The following is a 22,151-nucleotide window of genomic DNA, read 5'->3' on the forward strand; positions in this document are numbered from 1 at the left end:
TGGAATATATTTTTTTTAAATGCTCTTTATTATTTTTTAAAAATCACTGAATAATTACATCAGTGTCGACTTGATGTTTTTCTCATTTTGATTCAAAGTCAAATTTTGTGCAGTTTCTACATAAATAGTAGAGAAAACCATTTATCTGCATGATTTTTGCAAAATGTCTTGGGTGTTTTGTACTAAATGTTTCATAAAACCAGCACGAGACAATAAAAGAAAATATTTTATTACAAGTTGTTGCCACATTCTGTGCGAGCATTGCGCCAATCCTAGTAAATAATTTGATCTAATTATTTTATTCAAGCCAGTTGTTTTAAATTTTTAAAAATGGATTTTTTTTTAAAGAAAATAACAGTTATTCAAAACATTTTCAGATGATTCACACTGTCGTAAGTGCCAAACACCCTGTAGAATGCTTTTAATTAATAATGAGGTGAATCTATTTATGCCCTTAGAATGTATTTATTTCATTAAGATAATTTCTGATCTCATCAATTCCTTAGTTTTATAAATATTTAATGGTTAAATAGATGCCAGATGAAGTAAAAGATGTGTTTTCTGATGTTTCCGAAAAAGCTACAGCGCTTGTTAAGGTAATGGAATTTCAAGAATGGCATCGCTCGAGACTTATGAACTATCATCGGACAATAGTACGCAGATTACACCAAATTCAAAACAATACTTATTTCAATCTACCAGTACTAGTATATTTTTATTTTTATCACAATGCAGGCACAAAAATATGACGCTGCAAAATTATACATTAAGGACCTTGAAATTAAATTCACCACTATTCAACAAAAATATGAAAGTGCAAAAATGAAGATCAAAGAACAAGAGAATGTAGTGCAAGATTTGAAAAGGTAATCTGTTTTATTAAATGTGTCGTTGGTACCTCAGATTTGTTTAAAGTCGTTGGTTTTATTCGTCATAGCATTTGACAGGTTTAGAATTTTCATCCTTCATCAGGGATCGATTCTTCAGGTTTATATAGAAGCAATAATCGTGGCCAGGATCCTTTCTTGAGCAATCGGTTGGCCACAACGTTGGGATAAGATGAGTTACTTCGTGCCAGTGAACCAAGATGTTTTTGAACGTTAAACACTAATCTGACTTATTAATGTCAATGTCCACTTGTATGACTTTTTCGAATTTTCTTTAACTTCCTGGCCAATCGCCAAAGGATTTTTGACCCACCCTATCTAAAATTCATTCTTCTACACATCAAACAAACTAATGAATCATTCACTGATGATGGATTAACCGGTCAGAAGTTAAGAAAGCACTCGTTTTATGAGGGTTGAAGTAACAAATGTATTCTGATTTCTTTCCTTGCTCAAAAGAGCCTCTTGCTGCTGTTTGTATTTTAGAAACTATATTTTGTTATCAGGAAACTCAGTTCATACAAACAAAAATATGGATCATGTAGAACACCAGTTAGTACACAACCTCTAGTCAAACTAGATTTCGAGGTATTAGCTTTATAGGAACAATTTTTTTTATTAGGTTTTAGAAATCTCAAATTATTCGAATTATTTCATTTTTTATTTTTATTGCTAACAGACATCTCCATTCCCTGGGAAAACTCCGATGAACAGCAGTACCAGTCTTAAACATTCCAAACAGGCTGAAGATATTTTTACACCTTCATATGCTCTGTACAGGTACTATTTGAAATATGTCTTCTAGTCTAGAACAAAGTAATAAATACAAATTTGTTCCTAAGATTTTTTTTTTTTTAATCAAATACAGGAACTCAAATCATCCTCCATTTACTCCTGACTCATCGGGAAGTGTTCGGTCATCGATAATTGGATCAATGAGCTCTTAGTAAGTAGAACTTTTGGATAGCTAGCAATTAATGATAATGATATTAATAACCAAACGGCTGAATCCAAGATCGTCATAAGAAACGCTAAATACTTCTTTTTTATGTTCGCAATGAAACGATCAACCACGACCGAAAAATTCCATTCACAAAGGATGGAAATCGCTCCCTTTATTTCAAGTTCCTCAGATCTCTGCCAATAATCTTGAATCCTCTAATAGATCAACATCTTCCCACCATATTCTAGCTTTCCTTCCACATAGACTGAAGAGGTTTTGACCCATCTTAGTGACATTTAGTGACTAAAAACATTCGTAACCGAATAAATTTATTTGGGATGTATCTTTATTTACATGCAAAATACTTGATAACGAAAAGATAGTTTAAAAACCAAAAAAGTCCGTTTATTAGAAAAAAAAAATACGTTTGCATTGACTTATTTATTTAATCTGAAATGTTTAATTATTTTAATTATTTTCTAGCTCAGGTAGAAACCGATCATTGCCAGGCTATACTCCACCATCGAAAACTATGGAACTTTTAACACTGCTCAACAAGTCGAGGTTAGTTCTTTAATAAAAAAAACATCAATTGTTATCCATAAATAATCTGAAAAGCTAATCCAACTAGATCAGGTGCTGACCAGAGTTGATTGTTGTTTTTATCTAGAACAGAGGTGTCCATTTTGGGCCTAGCAAATGCAACCTTGCTGAAATAACTTATTCATTAGTTTTTCAAATAAGATAAATTTCATTAACAATTTGTGCTAATATCTATGGCTCCATCTTGGAAAATCTTTCTAATAATTTCACTCTCCAATGGCCTATCAGTCATTGAAAAAGATTATGGGCATCAATGTAAATGAAAAATTGCCTTCACTGAATTTTACAGGAGTCAGAAATACAATTCTTAAGAAGTTATCACCAGTAAAATGGATCTGAAAATTGGGAGGTTGTTGCATTGGCGGTTCTCATTGTCAGCATTTATGTAAACTATAAAAGTAAGTTAGTAAAATGTAATTCTATGCGCTTTGTTGCAATTAACAAAATATATAAACATAAACTTTTGTTTATCTACAATGTTTTTTTTATTTCAGTACTTAAAAGAGCTGAATTTAGTACAAGAAAACTTAATAATACATAATGTAATCACATAAACTTTGTAAGAAATATTTAAAAAATAAATAAGTAAAACAAGAAGTATCATATTTGTAAATCAATAAAAAAAAAAGTAAATAACTTTAATTACAGTAAACTATTTTGGTCGAATACATAATTATTATAAATGTTCATAAATAAATCACGACATGGCATTTTAACAGCTAATTTTGCACAAAGCAAGAAAACACCGGACAATTTACGATGCAATGAATAGATTTCTTCTGGTGGCGGGCATAATCTTTCATGTAAAATTGTTGGCACTAATTTTGTTACACGACGGGTAGTATCCTGGTGAGCGAAATCAAATTCTGGATTTCGATCGCTGAAAACTTCGCCAAGTATCATCACTGTGTCCACATGAGCTTCTTCCATTGCCTGGAAATTAAGGGAAAAACCTTTTTATGTGCACGGGAATGAATATGAAAAATTGAATTATTGGCGTTGAAATAAAATATTAATTAATTTCATTACAAACCTTCGATTCATAACCAGTTAAAAATCCCATATCTCTTGACATTAGCAAAACTTTTTTACGATCTCCATCGGCAGCTGCTTTTATAACCGAGATATATTTATCCATGAACGCTTTGTCATACGAACGAGTTGCACCAAAATCTAATAAAATTAACTTAAAAAAAAAAAAAATCAGTTTCATTAGAAAAATAACAAGTAAAGTAAAATAATGCCTATTATATTTCAGATGGGCTTTCCAAGATATTGTAAGGCCTAGTTCAGCTGTAGAGGAGAAGGGAGAAGGTAACTTGGGATAAAAAAAAAGATTGATGGACTAAGTCAACTTCTGGGTTCAAGAAATTATTAACATAACGCTCGAAATAGAAAAAAATCTCTTAGAGTACAAGAAAGTAAAATTTTAGTAGCATATGCTAAAGAAAAAATAATAAAGAGGCGTTCTTTTTTGGCCAGGTTAAAGAAAATCATTTCAGCTTTATGCTTGAAAAAAAAATCAATTCAACAACGTCACTTCCCACCTTTCCTGTAGACATTTTTCCGCCCAAATCATGCTCTCGAAAAGCAAGAAAAGTATTTCCTAACGAAATAAGAAGTGAAAGCTTTCTGAGATTTTTCAGTTTTTAAGATACGCGGGTTCTCATCATGAGCTAAAATTTTATGTATTCAGTAAACCCTGCCAAAAAAAAATAAAAACATGGGACAGGATATTCCGTTAAAAAATCCATTTAGAAAATTTGGCACAACACTGTTATTAGGATATAAGAGTCTTGAGAAAATTATATCTTAAAAATAAAATAATATATTTACAATTTTCTCTTACTTTTTGTGTATTCTGATTGTAAAAAAAGTTCGACCAATTTGGATCGGTTTGCATATATCTAAACTTGAACAATTCATGTAGACATAGATTCATGATTAAAGAACATATATGTCTTCTAGAAGATTCATCTAAATTGGTACATTTATCTACAGGTACTCCTTGGATCAATTCTGTCGTGAATACCTCACTAGCAGATAGTTCATCTAGATTTAAGTCATAAAATAAACTAAAATTAGATATTATGGAAATTTATAAATTTAATTTAATTCTAAATTTATGAAATTAAAACTGTCCGGTAGGACAGTTGTATAAGGGTTGACCATCAAAAACTGCACGAAAAAGCGTAACGTTGAAAAACACCCAACTTTGACAATTTTTTTCTCTTTTTCTATAAAAGATAAAATTCCCAAATTTTCTTTAAATCTTACTCCAAACCCTCCTTCATAACTGTAATTTTTTTGCAACCACCCAGATCTAATAGGTTTCGAGAAAAAAGTTGCCGAAAATGAGCAAAAACCGCTTTTTCAAAAAATGTTCTTGTTCTTGTTCTTCTTCTTGTTCTTGTTCTTGTTCTTGTTCTTGTTGTTACCTTTTTTGTAAACAACGTAGCGCCTAAACGCGTGAACCGATTTTCATGAATGAGGTGTCATTCGATTCGGAATTTTATGTAGATGTGCCTTTTGGGGGTCTCGACCCTGTACATCGTATGGGAGAGGAGTTAGCCCCCTTTATGTAAGGCCCCCTCCAAAATTATTATTACTAATTACTCTGTAAATCTTGGCCCGATTTTGATAAAATTTGGTAGGATGATAGGGTTAGGGCTCCCCTACGTAACATTAAAGCGGCGATCAGCTCTTACACTTGTTAAGGGGATGTATAGGAATCGTTTCAAATTATCGACACGTGAACCGATTTTCATGAATGAAATGTCATTCGAATCGAAATTTTGTACAGATTTGCACTTTAAAAGTCTCGACGCCGTGCCTCATAAGGAGGGGAGTTTGCCCCACCCAAATAAGGCCCTTTCTAAAACTATTATTACCAATATTTCTATAACGCTTAGTTTGATTTTGATAAAATTCAGCTCGAATAAGTGGTTAAAGCTCCTCTACATTGCTGATGCTCTTGCACCTACTAAGAGGAAGTACTGCAATCGTTTAAATTATCAATGAGTGAACAGATTTAAATCAATGAATTGTCGTTCGATTAAAAAATCTTTGCCTCTTTGCCTAGAAGTTCTGCAATCGCAGTTTATTTTTCTTACTCCTCTTAAAAGGAAGTAATGAAATCGCAGTTTAATTTTGCTATTCACGCACAAATACCTTCCTATGTTATTCAAAACGCTTTTTCAAGAAAAGTTGTTACTGAGGATGGTTTGGGGGACCTTAACGATAATCATTCTTTAAAAAGATCTCTCTAGTGGTAGTTACGGTTCCGACTTACCATCTTATCAGGTTATAATGATAGAATTGCTTATTCCAAATTTAAAAAAATCTGTAAAGCAGATATGTAACTTTGTAAAATAGACAAAAAGGAAAATCTATCCAAAAGGTACAAAAATCTCTTTAACAAAAACTTACAGTTTAAAATGTTAAGTATAAGGGTTGATTAAACGCCAAAAGGTACACAAATCAGCAAGCACCCAAAATTTCATTAATTCTTCATTAATATTTAAGTAATTTTACTGCATTAATATTCATTAATATTTTTTAGAATTTATTAGATGTCACAGACCCTTATGCTGGCCATTTTCGTCTACAAAATATTTGTTCAAGTAGCACTGTAGATTGACTGTAATATCTAGTTATTTATAATAATCAAACTGTTAATTACAGGTTAAAAAGGAAAACGTTATAAAAAATAAAAAAAAATTATGAGGCTAAAAAATTCAAAACTTTTTTTTATAAAAAAAAATGTAATATGTAAAATAAAGTAAATAAGATATGTTATTTTTAGGACAGCTAATTATTCCAGTATTTTACTATAAGTAAAATTAAATTAAAATAGAGAAATCAATAATTGTTGTTGAATAATCTACTTGTTATAACTGTGTGTTATTTGTGCTCTCGAATATTTCGGTAAGACGAATTCAAGACAGTAGCCTACTCTAACTTTGTCTTTTTCTACTTTAACATGCATGTACATATGTGTGATTTATCATAATTATAACAAAAAAATATTATAAATGAAGTGGCCAGCATAAGGGTCTGTGACATCTAATAAATTCTAAAAAATATTAATGAATATTAATGCAGTAAAATTACTTAAATATTAATGAAGAATTAATGAAATTTTGGGTGCTTGCTTTTATTATTTGGTGTAGCCTGGCCTAACATCTTCAACAAACCACGACTCAAATTCACACATTATTTTCCACGAACTAGATACAGACAGTCTTTTTGAATGTCAAGAGTTATAGTTTACAGATTAATTCTGTAAAAGAGTAGAAACGGCCTTAAAAAAAAGATACGGAAGAAAAGAATGTCTGTTTGCTGGAATTGGGGCCTCAAAGGACTGAAGAAACGTAGTGTTCAATGATGCATTATTTTTTAATCTGGTCAAACTATTTACCAAAATTAGTAAAAGTATCAGTCGACTTCTGGAGCTAAGTTTAATACTAAATTTACTTTTACCATAACGTAGTAGTAGATCGGAAAAATAATAATACTGAAGTATTTTAACAGTATTGTTAAGATTTGTTATACTATTAGGGGAGAGATAAGTTCAGTGGATAGTGCACAGGACTCTCTCAAAGAGATGCAATTTTGATTACTTTAGAGCAAAAAAATTTTTGTAACAGAATCAAATAACTATGTGACATTGCAATAAAAACTGAGTCAATAATCATCAACATCAATCAGACAAGAACTAATTAGTATGATTTTGGATTTAAAATAAATTAACAGCTTACCAACTACAGCTGGTACGAAGTATTCTGGATAGGGCTTTAATAGTTCCTTAAATTGTTTTGTACATTGTGCTTCTCTTACATAGTCAACTTCCCAAGATAATTCTTTCTTGGCTACTTCCACAATTTTGTCGATAAACATACCTGGAAGAGAGACAAATATTATTTTCAATCCTTTTTTCAAATTTAATTTCTTTAAAAGTTGTATAATGTACAACAAAATGGTAGCTACACCAAAGTTTTAGAGGAAATTATCATTTTAACTTTACGGTTTAAATCAAAAAATGGTTCTTGCTATTGAAAAGAAATGGAAACCACAAAGCAACACCAATTACATTAAAAACAATTTTAAAGTTGTTTAACAATAACACGTCACGATTTGATCTAAAAAATGTAATTTTGCAAATACAGAGAAGACAAACCTTCAAACGTGACCAATTTTGCCGAACGTTCAAAATACAATGCGCCCAAATTCCGAAAGCGTTCTTAATGCGCTTTAAATCATCGACGACAGCAGTGCGGCTAACAGCAACTTGTTGGGCCAGTTTTCACCATGGTACCTAAAGGGTTACCTTCGATTTCCATTGATCGACTGTTGCATGAGTTATATTTCAAGAATTCTACATCGAACGTCGCAAAAACTTCAATTCAATTATTTGATGCCTCAAATAGCATTAATTTTTCAAGCCATTTCGGCAGAGCTTTGACCTATAGATTGAACTCAAATGAAAATGGTCTGAAATTGCTTCCTCGACAAATCGCCTTTAGTTGTGATTAAAATGGGATAAAAGCTAGGGATTAGCTCAGAGGTTCGAGTTCAAATCCAGCTCCTGCAAGTCATTTTGATTACCTCTTCCTTGGAGCTTCTTTCAGCTCACTGTAAGGTTCCGGAGGCCGGTAGTGTCTTGAAAAATGCTCTGGGCGCCAATGACCTCAGATGTTGACAAGCCTTCAATTAATTTTTTTTTTTTTTTCAAAAAAAAAAGACAACAATAAATAATAGTTCATTTTTAAAAAACCGTAAGATAATCTTTACGGTGTTAAGTGAATATTTCATTCAAAAAAAACCTTTAAAAATTGCTCATGTCTAAACCTGCAAGACTTTTCTTTCAACTTAAATGAATTACTAATGGCATACCTTCAGGAAATACATTCCACAGATTCAGTACAGCTACTAGATTTTCAATATCACTATCAATACCCTTAGCAACTCCTGGATACTGTATTTTCACAGCCACTTCGGTTCCATTAAGTGTTTTACCATAATGTACTTGGCCAATGGAGGCTGCTGCAAAAGGTTTCATTTCAAATTCGGAAAATTTTGTTTTCCAATCAACACCCAACTGATTACGCATAACTTTCTGCAATAAAAGGTAAATAAAGTACTGCCGAAAAGGCTAATTGATTTAAAGGAAAATTGAATTGTTATTGTGGGGAAAAGAATGACTAGTTGAAAGGGTAGAGTGTTTTGAGATAAGAAACTTAAGTTTAAACCACTATGGTATACTTAGGAAATTTGGACAGCACCAAAAAAAGGGCTACTTAAATTTCTGAAGACTTCTCTTATTGCAAAATTTAAAATAAAAACAAACGAACATGACTTTCTCTAATTATAATTTTAAACATAAGATCGAGATTTTATTAAAACAAACAATTTTTACATTCTTATTTCTAAAATAAGAGAACGGATTGTGTCCATGTCAAATTTTCAATTTTCAAATCTACGTTTAGAGTTCCGTTAGATTGAATAAAGAGGTTTTCAAAGAATTTATCAGCATATTTATGATATGCATATAGTATGTATATAATGGACACATCTTAAGAGATATTTTATTTTACATTGAAGCAACCAGTTTCCAGATTTAGAGGACCTAGGTCGAACCTAGAATCGTCCAAAATTAAAAGGTTTTTTTTTTTCGTCCACAGAGTACGAATTTAAACCATAAATTTTTGATAAATATTCGATTTAGATAATTCGAACTCTAATATTCTTGAACCAGTAAAAGAAAATAAAAACGGAATCGATTTTATAATTAATTTTTCAATAAAAATAAATAAATATTACCTCACCTCAACTTGATAAGAAGGCATAAAATCAGCAGACTGTCTCACTCTTTCGAATGCTTGTTGTAGTGTAGGACTTATTACATTATTGTCTTGTATACTTAAGATTTGGCCAATTTTTAAAGCAGCTCCTAAAATCGATTAATTAGATGTAGAGTAAACCAGTTAAGTAACAAATTTCATAATCAAAATATCTTTACTAAAACTGAACTCAAAATTGACGAGTATTCAACAATTATCTTTAGAATGTAGGGATTGAAAAATTAATTGTACTAAACCTTACAGCTTAGTATAATGCTATTAAAAAACCAAAAATAATGGTTTCTAATTAAAGAAGTTGCTGAGTTTAAAATCTTTTACATTATCTGGTGTTAAGAAAAAAGGATATTACATCATTAATAAACTTTTGAGACTGCAAAATTGTAGCGTCCTCTTCAATCTATTCAATTGTGTACTTTTCTAGTAATTTTAATGCAGTCATTAGAAGGAAACACACCGATCAGTTGGGTAATTTTTTTTTTTTCTCTAGATTAGTATTAGAATCTAATCTATTAGTATTTGTTAGCTTCCTTAGTTTAGCATTGCAATTGTCTCTCGTTCTTAACCTAATGTTAATACCATTCATTAGAACATTCTATTAGCCTTTTTACACATTCAGCTTCTTTTTTTATTTATTTATCACTCATTACTTTGATAGTTATCTGAAGTGATAGTCAAAAATCACACGGACCACATGTGAGAACTCGTTTATTGGCAAGACCTTGTAAAATATAATGTTCCTGTTATCACTCAGTCTCCCACAAGCAAGTTGCGAGAACTGTGACTTATCAGTCGTCTGGGCCGTGAAGAAGAACCGAGTTGGTGAACTAGTGAACTGCTATGAACGCTAAGAGTCGAATGTAACATTGTATATTTGGTTTAAGTTTTTATTTCATTTGTTAGAAAGACAAAAAAATGTTAAAGTTAAATTGTGCTTGTAAGTAACTAAAATATAATACAAAACATCCAGATAGATCCTGATTTCTTATCTGTTCTAAACGATATCGACCGCATTAGGAATGATGAACTTCAAGGAATAGGAAACAAGAATGCAGGCATTTTTTTTGTTATTCCAAACCCGGGACATTGGTGAAAGAAATCCAAGAGCAAGAAGAAATTCGGCAAACGAAAGCCAATTTAACCTCATTATTGAATTCATAAAAAGTAATAAAATAATAAAGAGCTTCAAATAATTTTAATTTTTATTGAAAAATGATTGATTTTTTATTTTTATTAAAACTCAATTTCGCTACACAAGTTATTAATATAATAAAGATCTAACCTCGGACTTTACACAGAGTGTTGACTATTCGCTCGGCATTTGCAGGCGTTAGAAATGGATTGTCAGCTTCTGTTTGCAAACCCAAGGTACGTCTAGTCACTTCAGCTACTGTACCAAAACCCAGTCCAGCTGCAAGGCTTCCAAATGATATCATCCTACCAATACGTGATGCCGGTACTTTTGTTTGTTTAGCAGTTTCACTTAACTGTTAGGTGAAAATAAATAATTTAAAGCTTATATTTAAAATTAAAATTCATTTTATTTTCTCCAAATATATATGAAAAAAAAAGGGTAAACATCAAAATAAACTTACCGATTGCTTATATTTGTCTTTGTTTTTATAGGTTTTAAACTCTGAAGCTTCTTTTTTAAGTGTTTTTACCTTTAAATTATCTTTTAAAAGTTCTTTTTCTGGAATTTCATGAGTTTTTTGCTTTGGTGATGATTCATTTGGTACTTTTTTAGGTTTTTCTTTATTCAAAAAAGCATTCTTTTCAGGTTCTTTAAATTTATTTAACTCATATTGACTTTGTAAAGTTTCAACAGAAAGTGGTGTCAACTTTAACATGTTATCTGGTTTATGAAGCCCATTTGGTGAATGTATAAATGTCCTGTCGGAGGTGTCTTTTCTATTGATTTCTGCAAAATGGACAAAGAATTGTTTTTTCTGATGATCATGTAACATATACACAAAAATTAATGAGAAAATATTTAACAATAATCCATGGACTGGCCACTTTCTTGGGAGGGATTTTGGCGTCCCTGAGGATAGTCCAGCCTAACAACCCGAGCAGCACTCTCAGTAATCACAAAACATGTACAGGATCAGCTAGCTAAAACGGTAGCTCGAGAAGGATTCACTGATTAGTGTCTGGCTACTCTGATTCATTTAATTAGATTCATTTCCAATTCTGCATTTATTCGATATTGAATGAGAAGCACAAGACCACTGACCCAGCTTCGTTTTCTCCTAAGATGCACTAACTGCAAGAACAACGCAAACCACACCAACTGCTGCCTTGAAAACTTTGTTGGATGAAACATTTCTTTCATTAACCTTTTAAAAAATTATATTATCCTCTTGAATTTCAAGAATCAAAGAGAGATTTCAAGCATGTAATGGGAATTACATAATGGTGAAATCTCATTACAAAAGAAATTCAATGAGAAAAGAACCACGGTTACAGATAATCTAATAGAATTACAATTGGGGTAATCAGAACCATATATTAAGAATGGTTGATCAGCCTTATGCTGATACTATGATTAGAAAGGTATTAAATATCTAAAGCAAAACATACCTTGCCAATGACTCGTAAATACACGTATTCCAACAACGATCATAGAGGATCTCTGTACGAATTCATTCTTAAATTTTTCTAGCTGAAATAAAAAATTATGTAATCTCTTTTGCACACAGAGCCACACAGCGGTAGTGCTTTTCATTGATAAAATTATCCCAAGTGACTTATGTTACTCTGTATTAAAACCAACAGAACTATTTAAAAAAAATAATAATACCTACATCAACTAAACTTTTCTGGAGATCAATATTTTTTGGGAAAACAGCAGATTCCGTTATAGTATTTCTCAGGCTGGAGTTTACCCATACATGTTTCACTTGCTTCTCTTGTAGTTTAAAAAATTCACTTGAAACCATTTGTAAGCCCCTGAAGACTCCATAAATATCAGAACCTATTTGTCTAGACATTATATAGAAATCATCACATACTACATAATAACTGAAACTATTAATAAAAATAAATGTCAAAATTTTTAAAGTACAGAAATTGAACTAAATTTAAAAATTGAATGAAATCATTTCGGTTACAGTCCTGAAACCATAAAATAATTTATTTTTGCTGATCACTTATAAAGTTAAAAATTTGACTATCAAAACAGATGGGAAAGTAACCTTAACAGAAGGTTACTAGATAATTATTTAGACCAGTGTTTAGTTTAACAGGGTACTAATAACATCTTTTAATAGTTAAAAAAAAAAAAATGGGAAATTTTTGATATTACACATGAAACATGATCATTTTCAAAAATGGATTCCCAATTAGAACGTCTTTGGAATTCAAAAGAAGACGACGTGAATATAAATTTTTAATAGGGTCGAAAAACTATGGTTCTATTGGGAAAGTGCATCTTAGTAAGGATTCGCCAGCAATTAAGACAACAAAAGGCAAGGTATATTCTACTACTTTGATGAAATTGTACTATGATTCCCAATCAATCCCTTCCAAAATCCTTTTTGAAAATTCACTTCAGTTGAAATGTACACAAGCGAATAAAATGGCTAATAATTTTACAAAGATAGAAATTCAGAAAATATCAAACTGTTCACCTTTTACCAAGTTTAATAATTTGAGACATTACCATTCAAATAATGCAAGTATCAAATTGGGCAACAGAAATTATAAAGTTCATTTAATAAGGAATACTAACTGTCGTTTTTATAGTCAAATCAGTATTGAGAATTTTACATTTGGTGAACTCTTATCCAAAAATAAAAATATTGATTCATTTGTAAATGATTGTCCTCTGGGCAAACATATTCCCTCTTACATGCTCGAAAATTTTAAGTATCCATCTTTAGCTATTTGTACAGAAGGGAGTAAACAAGAAATTGCCCATTCTCAAAACAATGGAGTAAACTACTATTCCTTTGATTTGAAAGATAATTCGCCTGTTGCTCTAACCAAAGTAAAAGAAATTGATTTAACATTGCTTCAAAAAAGTGGAACTCAAATTTCATCAAACAATGTTGCTAAACATTGTGATTTGTCCGCTTTTTATGAACATTATTTTTCTTCTTCTAAAGTTTACTTTGTAAAATGCAATAGCATTGAGGGTGAAAATGATGTGAAAGTAAAAACAATTACCAGACATTTGTATCCTTTAAATAGAACACCTATAATGCTAGTGCCTGATCCAGTGTTAAAATATTTAAATCTTTTTAGAACTAAGCAAGAAGCTAAATACACAGATAATAAGTTATGTTTAAAAAGTGCAGAAAATCGTGATCCTTCAAATCCAAAATCAAGGATACGGGAGAAACCAGTGCCTCGAGCCCAACTGCCACTTGATATTAATCCTAATACTCACAGTATTGGAAATATAATTAACTCCATTGATCGTTCCGAGGCTATCATACACAAGGATTTATATATTACGAACAGAGTCGTAGATCTACTAAAGAAAGAGGACAAAAAGAAGGAGGAAAAAAACCCTGTGCAAGCGAAGAATAGAGAGCTCCTTTCAACGAATTCCAGGCTGGACACAACTAAAGTAGATCAGATACTAGCAACAGCAAATGTATTTTCATACATTGAAACTGATAAGACACCTAGTAAATCTTATGGTAATAACCCCCAAAGTCATGAATCTGCTGAAATAACAGAAAAAATGCCAGCTTGCAGTACTAGTCAAGATATGCCCAAAAGGAATGAACTTTTTTTTGTTACTGAAACTGAAAAGAAAATTGATAACACAAATACTGCAGACAAATTATCCTCTTATGATGAAGCAGAGAATAATTTGATGGCTGAATATTCTAACGATGGATATAAACTCTTTATCAGTGAAACAAAGAAAGAAGTGGATAAAATTCCTTTTTCTAAGTACTCTAACTCCAATGGTAGGGATCCTGCTGAAAATTGTATGTCGCAGGTGATCGCGATCAAGAGTTTAAGTCATGTAAATGAAGATTCACTTTATACAAATAAACATTTGGCCAATGATTATAGCAGAAAACCGTCTAAAGTAATCCTTTCAGAACATGGTGCTTCTGGGATGGTTTCAGTAGAGAAATTATCATCACAAAATAATTTAGTTAAGAGTGTGATTGTATCAGGCCCTGAAGAAAAGGTCAGTGAACAGGCTGACGTTAGTCGTAAAGAAAACAATCTAGTTGTCATTCACCCGAAAGTTGAAGAAATAAATAATCACAGTGATTCCAGATCAATTACAAACAAACCAAACTTAACATATCCTCCAACATTTGTTGACAATATCGTGTCGAATTTAAGAAATCCAACGCCTAAAAAACCCCCACAAACAACCACTTCACAATGTAGAGGATCCCATTCAAACAGTAGCCATGAAAGTGATGGCACAGTCGATGTATTAACAAAAACCAGTATCACTTCAATGAAATTTGGAAAAAAAGCAAAAATACAGATTCACGAAGTGCAAACGTATAAAGATAGAAGACTTCCTATCAAGTTTACAACGGACACTTTGATGGAAATGCAAGGATCAAATGAAAAACTAAAAGCAGCCACTGAAGTTGTAGAAGTAGCTAAAGCAAAATTAGTGTTGAGTAGAAGCAACGCAGATGCTGATGTCAAATCGGGTGTGGAAAGTGCCATTAAATTAGCAGATTTAATTTCTTTTTTGAAGCATAAAGTTATGGTAGGATATGGTTCAGAAAGTTCAAAAATACCAATACAAATAGATCCTCAACTTAAAGAAATTAAGTCTTTAACCAGGCAGTATGCTCCTAAATCTGTTAAAACGCCTGATAAAAAACCTACTAATCTTCCTAATTTAAGTGGTAAACCAAAACAGGGAACTGAAATTCAAAAAACTAAAACAAGTTTTCCTGAAGAACCTAAGAAAAGAACCAATGAGAAAGTATCAGCTACAAAGACAGTTAATCTTCAAGACGGCAAAACTAAAACTGATGAAGTAAACAAAGTTGCTGATACACAACCAACAAATAAAGTATTGGATAAAAACAAAAAGCCGGAGGATGAAGTTAAAGTAATTAAAGTAAAATCCCATGATCTTAAGAAGATATTAAACAGATCAGATAATACTGAACACAGCATTCGTTTAATCGATAAAATAGAGAAGAAAGATATTCCCCAAAAAAGTCTACGTAAAAGTATTAAACACTATGCTGAGAAAAAAAAGAAAAAATTTCATTCGACTAAGAAAATGGAAACTCCTCAGGAGATGCGTAAGAAAATTATGGAGATTAAACCTGTTGTAGAAGATGCTTTAAAAAAAGGACCAGTGGAGAGAAAAACAACTAAACCTTTGCAAAATATTACAGAAAGTGGTAAAAAGGAAGTTGATCTAACCGACAGGGACTTAAAAATACTTGAAAATATTAAAAAAGGCAGTGGTGGGACACCAAGCATAGATACGGCAACGGTACCCTCCAAAGAAACTTCAAAAAAGTTGAAGAATGAAGAAGGGGAAAATAAAGATTTGTTAAAAGATATGATTTCTACTAATAAAGCAAACATTAAGAGAGATCCTGTAACATATGATGTAATTAAAATTCCTGGTGATGAAGAAGTCAAGGCGAAATTACAAAAATTACAAAAAAAGAAAAATATAGTTTTAATCACAGGTGAAAAAGAAGGTAATCAGGATAAACGAGCTTCCAGTGTAAAGGAAGGAGAATTTAAAGAATCAAAATTACAATCGGAAGATAACAAGAAAGTTGAAATGGTTGCAGTAAAAGTACAAATAAGAAATAAATATGACGTTTTAGAGTCATATAAAAATGTTTTTATAAAGAAGACAATTAGAAACCCATTAGTCATTAGAAAAGGTATTCCAAAACTCACAGATCCAAATAAGATAGTTGCAGGCACTAAGAAGAGAGTTAGTGAATTTCTGGCAAAAGAGAGAGATAAACTAAGAGTTAAGAAATCAGATAAATTGGACAGTAAGACAATTAGTGATGTAAAACAACATTCTAAGGAGATAAGGAAGGAAGACAAGAAATATTTACCTAAAGAGAAACTGTCTGATAAAAAAATAGTCAGTCAAAATATTAAAGATGGTATTGTTGAAAAGTATAATCAAAAAGATCCAGTTTCTGAAAAAAAAGCAACTAAATCTTCCCAAATTATAACTCCTACTCCAAAGAAAACAGATGTTAGTGCAAAAGACACTAAAAATGTTAGCAGTAAGAAAATGGCTTCTCAACTGGAAAAGAAAGATATTGAAGAAGTAGCTAGCAAAAAACCAGCAACAAAAGCTAGTGAACCATCAGAAATTATTCCTCCAATATCTAAAAAGCCAGTTAGTGTTAAGGAAGGAAAATCTATTCCTAGCATTAGAAAGGGAGCGCAGGAAATAAAAAAGGAGTTGGATATAAATAAAGTTGTAGATAAAAAACCGGCAACAAAAATTAGTGAACCATCAGAAATCATTCCTCCATTGTCTAAAAAGCCAGTTAGTGTTAAGGAAGGAAAATCTATTCCTAGCATTAGAAAGGGAGCGCAGGAAGTAAAAAAAGATTTGGATATAAACAAAGTTGTAGATAAAAAACCGGCAACAAAAATTAGTGAACCATCAGAAATCATTCCTCCAATATCTAAAAAGCCAGTTAGTGTTGAGGAAGGAAAATCTATTCCTAACATAAGAAAGGAAGCGCTGGAAATAAAAAAAGAGTTGGATATAAATAAAGTTGTAGATAAAAAACCGGCAACAAAAATTAGTGAACCATCAGAAATCATTCCTCCAATATCTAAAAAGTCAGTTAGTGTTGAGGAAGGAAAATCTATTCCTAACATAAGAAAGGGAGCGCAGGAAATAAAAAAAGATTTGGATATAAATAAAGTTGTAGATAAAAAACCGGCAACAAAAATTAGTGAACCATCAGAAATCATTCCTCCAATATCTAAAAAGTCAGTTAGTGTTAAGGAAGGAAAATCTATTCCTAGCATTAGAAAGGGAGCGCAGGAAATAAAAAAAGATTTGGATATAAATAAAGTTGTAGATAAAAAAACGGCTTCAAAAATTAGTAAACCATCTAAAATCATTCCTCCAGTGTCTAAAAAGCCAGTTAGTGTTAAGGAAGGAAAATCTATTCCTAGCATTAGAAAGGGAGCGCAGGAAGTAAAAAAAGATTTGGATATAAATAAAGTTGTAGATAAAAAAACGGCTTCAAAAGTTAGTAAACCATCAAAAATCATTCCTCCAGTGTCTAAAAAGCCAGTTAGTGTTAAGGAAGGAAAATCTATTCCTAGTATTAAACGGGGAGCGCAGGAAATAAAAAAAGAAGTAAGTTCGCCAGTTGTTAAAAAGTCCAAGATTAGTCCAAAAGACAATAAAATCATTGGTAAGGCAAGCTTACAGGAGAAAAAAAAAATTATAAAACAAGATTTAGTTTCTGGAAAACCATCTCCAGCTACTAAGAAACCTGATATTAGCAAAAGCCTGAAAGGAAAAACTTCTAAAGAATCCAAGTTAAATGAGCAGTCACAAAAAACAGATCCATCTGGCGTGAGTACTGAATTTACAAGTAGACGTTCTTCTGAAAAAGCAGCTGGTTCTAGCAAATCTGAAATCAAGGAACAAAAACCAGAAAGTCTTAAAAGAAAAACTACAGATCCCAGTACATCTCCAGTTCATCCTACATCTAATTTCCCAGTTTCCTTTGCTAAATCCAAATCAGTAGCAATGTCTGGTGATTTATTTATTGATCTAGATAAACTGTCTAAAGAAACTAAACCTGCTATAGATGCACGCAGTGCTATGAGACTTCACGTGCCATTAGATAAGTTAATGGAATTTCCATTAATGAATGCACAGAAGGCATTGCGATATGGCCGTCCAAATGAAGGAATAACTTGTGTGGATTGTAAGAAGGATCCTGTATTGAGGCAAAAACTTAAAACCATTCCGTCAGTTACTAGGGTACTCAATGCAACAATGAGCGACTCATCTAGGATTGCCTTGGCCAAATGGAGATCTAAAATGGTTGCTGATTTGGGTGAAGCTGGTTTTCAAGAATTTTATAAAGGTATGAATATATTCTTCTTTTTTTTTTGTTAATTAGATTCTCCTTAATTAGAAAATAAATAAAATTCTTCTTGATTAGAAGTTCAAAATATATTTTTGAGGATATAAACTACGGAAAAAGAATAAGGATACAGTGATCTTGTTTATTAATAATATTTATTAAATTGAAGTAAACAAGATTACAATTAAAGTGCTCTGTCTTCAATAATAATAATAATAACAGCAATAATAATAACAGGCGCCACGGTAGCCGAGCGGTTAGAGGCGAGACCTGCGAAGCTAATATGTATTGTGGTACTGGGTTCGATTCCCGGTCTCTTAGGCCTTGGATTTTATTTAATGGTTAATAAAAGAAATTTACAGTAAAGCATGTTTGCTAGTCGCCTCCGTCCACGACCCCTAATTAGTAGTTTGACGTTAAGCCCCGCCTGATAACATAGGCGATTACTTTACTTTAATAATAATAACAATGATAATAATAACAACAATAATAATCATAAAATATTTAGAAAACAAAAAAGTATGCGTACATTCTCTCAATCTATTTTTTTTTTAAAGTTGAACTTTTCACTGAAAGATAATTGACTTAACTATAATCTTATTATACATATGTTCACTATAAAAAATTGATGAAAGTGAGACGTCACAGCTCCGTTCAACGGATATTTCCGCAAAAGCTCAAAATTGAAAATCTCTTGATGCTATACTTCCTCTTATTAGTATATAAGTAAAAGGAAGTAAACATTGTATGTTTTTTTTTTTAATTTAGGCGCGTCCAGATCTGTGGTTATTAGCGCCCGGAGCTTTTTTTTTTAAGCGCACTGTCAGCCTCCGGAAAATATTCTCTTGTTACAGACAATACTGTCGCATCACTGGACAGTTGAGCTGTAAGAAGCACCCAGGAAGAGAAAAATCTAAAGGGCCAGCAGCTGGAATTCGAACCTGGGACCTCCGATTCCAATATGTTAATCCCTCCCTTATATATTTTTTTTTGTTTATGTACTTTTTAAAATTTGAAGAATATATTTCCTAATGATTTGTATAATTTGTTAGCAACAATTTGTCGGCACCGCTTTTGTTTGATGAAATCATTGTAGTTGTTCATATCATAAGATAACCTCAATAAGTTGAGTTGCTTCTACAGTATCAAGATATACATAGAAGAACAATTTGCCTTCTTTGCAATACTTTTCTTACAAGTACAAGGGTATTTGTCCCAAGTACAAGGGTTTAAGATTTATAGAAGTTGAAAATGTTAGTTTTCCAGATCTTTGATGGACGACTCTTTTTATGTCGTAAGAAGTCCAAAATTTTATATTTCATCTAGGTACTTTCGTGGCTCTCAACTGGAAGCAGCACTTTCCTAAGCTCTCTTCTTGTGCGGACTTCATTTCAGTGGCTTCGGCTACTAAATAATTCCACCAGGAAATAGGCCAACATTCCTTCAAATTATACAACTTTCTTCCAGAGACATGATTGAAAGTAGCTTACAATTACTTGATAAAATCACCAATCAAAGTGTATTTTACATAATTAATTTGTTTTTACATAATAAAGTATTACAGTATTATTACAATTTATGTATTCATTTATTTATTTATTTATTTTTTCATTTTAAGGACAAATTGAAAGTGGTTCAGAATTCCATGAAAAAATACAAAAACATTTTAGCGGATTCTCGCAAGATCTAGTCAATTCACCAAATCCTGCTTTACGTAGTGTTAGTACCGTTTCGAAACATATCTCTGAAGTAAGTGTTGTCGAAAGTCACGTGATCCACAATAAGTTGGCGTATAGAGGGATCATTGACTGTGTAGCTAAGTATGAGTAAGTATTTAATAATTTGGTTTTTCTATTTTCCATTTTCCATCATTAAAGAATTATTTTTTTTCATTAACTATTGAATTTTTTGTTTTCCTTCTTAAGCAATAAACCCGTATTGATAGAATGGAAACGATCGGATAAGAAAAAGAAACTTATACAAAGTACATTTGATGCACCTTTACAATTATGCGCTTATATTGGTGCTTTGAATTATGACACTAATTATAAGATGCAGGTACGTTGGTTACAGATCAAATTTTTTTTTCTGTAAGAAAATAAATTTCAGTTTCATTTATTCAGACTCTCTCTCTCGGTGGGTAATTAACCTTCCCAAGAAACTAAGCAAGGCCTCTCCTATGGGAATACTTCTTCCTGTATCTCTAGCAAGACTGAGGTCCTGTGCTTTTGACCAACATCAATCTGTAGAAGGAACTGCCTCCTATTTGTACTCATTTGGCTAAGAGTCTTGTACATCTTTCATCTCCGCTCTTGAAATTTGTTCTACTCAAAATTTAACTCGCTTAGGAATGGCTATTCCATATAATTACGTTTCCTATAAAAGGGATTTAAATGAAAGTTATTGGACTTTCATGAGTGCAATGAGTTTAAAGAAAAGCTAATTTAAAGAAAGCCATTTAAGAACTTTTCCCCCAAAAAAGAAAGTATCTCAAAAAATTGAAAACCAAATTTTAAGTGAAGTACTCTGGGTATATGGCACTTCCTCTTACAGACTCTGATTGGCTTCTTTGCTGGCCTTAAGGAGACACCTCTACGACATCTCGAATCTGTTTGTGGTGTATATGGGTCTCAGGAGGAAATACCCATTCCTCTTATGATGGATTTTTTAGGGGGAGATGAGGAAGTGATTTAGGATCTTTGGTAAGAGTGGCTAGAAGGTTTAGGAGTTTAGGTTGTCTCCCCTAAGGTTGGCCTGGTCTGGGATAAATCACCCTGATGGCCTTTCTACTTCTTCAGCCCTTCTTTTGCGTACCTTCAGTTTGCCCCCCACTTTCCGCAATCATTGCTGAGCTCTCGAGTTGCTTACTTGTTTAAATATTTACCCAGACGCTTGCAGATTTTCACTCTCACTGAATGGGGAGTGATGTATTCTTGTTAAAATTTATCTTCTTACTTCATTTCCAATAAGTACTTAGCTTGCTATTCATAAAAACAAAGTTTGACTTTTATGGTGATATTAAGTACGCTTTAAAAGTGAACAAAGCATGGTCCATATTTTCGATTACCCATTTTTTTAAGGCCAGAATGAAAAAAGTTCAGCCTATTACTTTGGCGAACTTCTTTAAATTTCATAAATTCTTAAGAAATCCTCCAATTCCACATGTGCAGGACACAAGTTCTCTTTTATTCTTAAACATGAAGATTGATGCTATGGCTAAATTACAGGTACAAGGCGGTGTCGTTGTAGTTGCATACAGCGACGGGTCACCAGCAGATGTATTCACCATACCTCTTGAAGAATGCCAGAAGTATTGGAAACAATGGCTCTCTAGGTTGAAGATGTATTTGCTGGACGATTATGGGAAATAATAAGCTTTGTATATATTTCTTTTTTTCTTTTTGTGTACATTCTGATAGAAAATTTTTGATACATTTTGTAATTTACAACACATAAAAAAAAAAAAAAAAAACAAACAAACATACGTATTCAAAAACTTTTCTATTAAACATTTCCTTCCCAAAAAATCAGGCTTATTTTTCTTAGGATTATGTGACGAATGCGAAAAACAAAATTCCTGCTGGTGCAAATAAAAATTACTACATTTAAAAGCAAAATAGACCAAACGAAATGAAAGTCGAGAAAGGTGAATACGTATTGGCAGCTCAGATGACAGAGAGATGATGAGACTGTGGAAGTAGAGAAGCTCCAGAAAACAAACTTGAGATATTCTTAAGTAGCTTTGGTATAATAAAAAGTTGAACGCGCATCTCGGCGTTAGATTTTATTTCTTATATTTTTA

General features: G+C 32.0%; 3 protein-coding genes across 5 annotated transcripts; 2 read left to right on the forward strand and 1 right to left on the reverse strand.

The window, feature by feature from the left end:
- The first annotated feature begins 67 nt into the window (after nt 1-67).
- Nucleotides 68-3,027, forward strand: LOC141453398 (uncharacterized). Its single transcript, XM_074126591.1, has 10 exons — nt 68-275; nt 378-436; nt 534-653; nt 736-866; nt 1,394-1,475; nt 1,567-1,667; nt 1,756-1,833; nt 2,314-2,394; nt 2,723-2,831; nt 2,928-3,027. The coding sequence occupies exons 1-9, from the start codon at nt 164-166 to the stop codon at nt 2,742-2,744; spliced, it is 786 nt and encodes a 261-aa protein (XP_073982692.1). The 5' UTR covers nt 68-163; the 3' UTR covers nt 2,745-2,831; nt 2,928-3,027.
- On the reverse strand, nt 2,895-12,504 carry Coq8 (ubiquinone biosynthesis protein COQ8, mitochondrial). Its single transcript, XM_074126587.1, has 10 exons — nt 12,101-12,504; nt 11,877-11,958; nt 10,889-11,214; nt 10,576-10,780; nt 9,261-9,385; nt 8,329-8,551; nt 7,194-7,334; nt 4,283-4,485; nt 3,467-3,619; nt 2,895-3,366 (listed from the first exon to the last, which is right to left on the reverse strand). Exons 1-10 carry the CDS (start codon nt 12,284-12,286, stop codon nt 3,076-3,078), a joined length of 1,935 nt encoding a protein of 644 aa, XP_073982688.1. The 5' UTR covers nt 12,287-12,504; the 3' UTR covers nt 2,895-3,075.
- Nucleotides 12,496-22,118, forward strand: LOC141453390 (uncharacterized). 3 transcript variants are annotated; one of them, XM_074126561.1, is made up of 5 exons: nt 12,496-18,349; nt 19,968-20,175; nt 20,275-20,407; nt 21,577-21,728; nt 21,896-22,118. In XM_074126561.1, exons 1-4 carry the CDS (start codon nt 12,610-12,612, stop codon nt 21,718-21,720), a joined length of 6,225 nt encoding a protein of 2,074 aa, XP_073982662.1. In that variant the 5' UTR covers nt 12,496-12,609; the 3' UTR covers nt 21,721-21,728; nt 21,896-22,118. The 3 variants fall into 3 exon arrangements, 2 of the variants coding, with proteins under 2 accessions (XP_073982662.1, XP_073982661.1); XM_074126560.1 differs by lacking the exon at nt 21,896-22,118 and having other exon boundaries at nt 21,577-21,829; XR_012457974.1 differs by lacking the exons at nt 20,275-20,407; nt 21,577-21,728; nt 21,896-22,118 and adding an exon at nt 19,676-19,868 and having other exon boundaries at nt 19,968-20,105.
- The last annotated feature ends 33 nt before the right edge of the window (nt 22,119-22,151 follow it).

This window comes from Rhodnius prolixus, unplaced genomic scaffold, assembly GCF_049639745.1.
Source record: "Rhodnius prolixus isolate KJV_2025 unplaced genomic scaffold, Rpr scaffold_3, whole genome shotgun sequence".
Taxonomy (NCBI): domain Eukaryota; kingdom Metazoa; phylum Arthropoda; class Insecta; order Hemiptera; family Reduviidae; genus Rhodnius; species Rhodnius prolixus.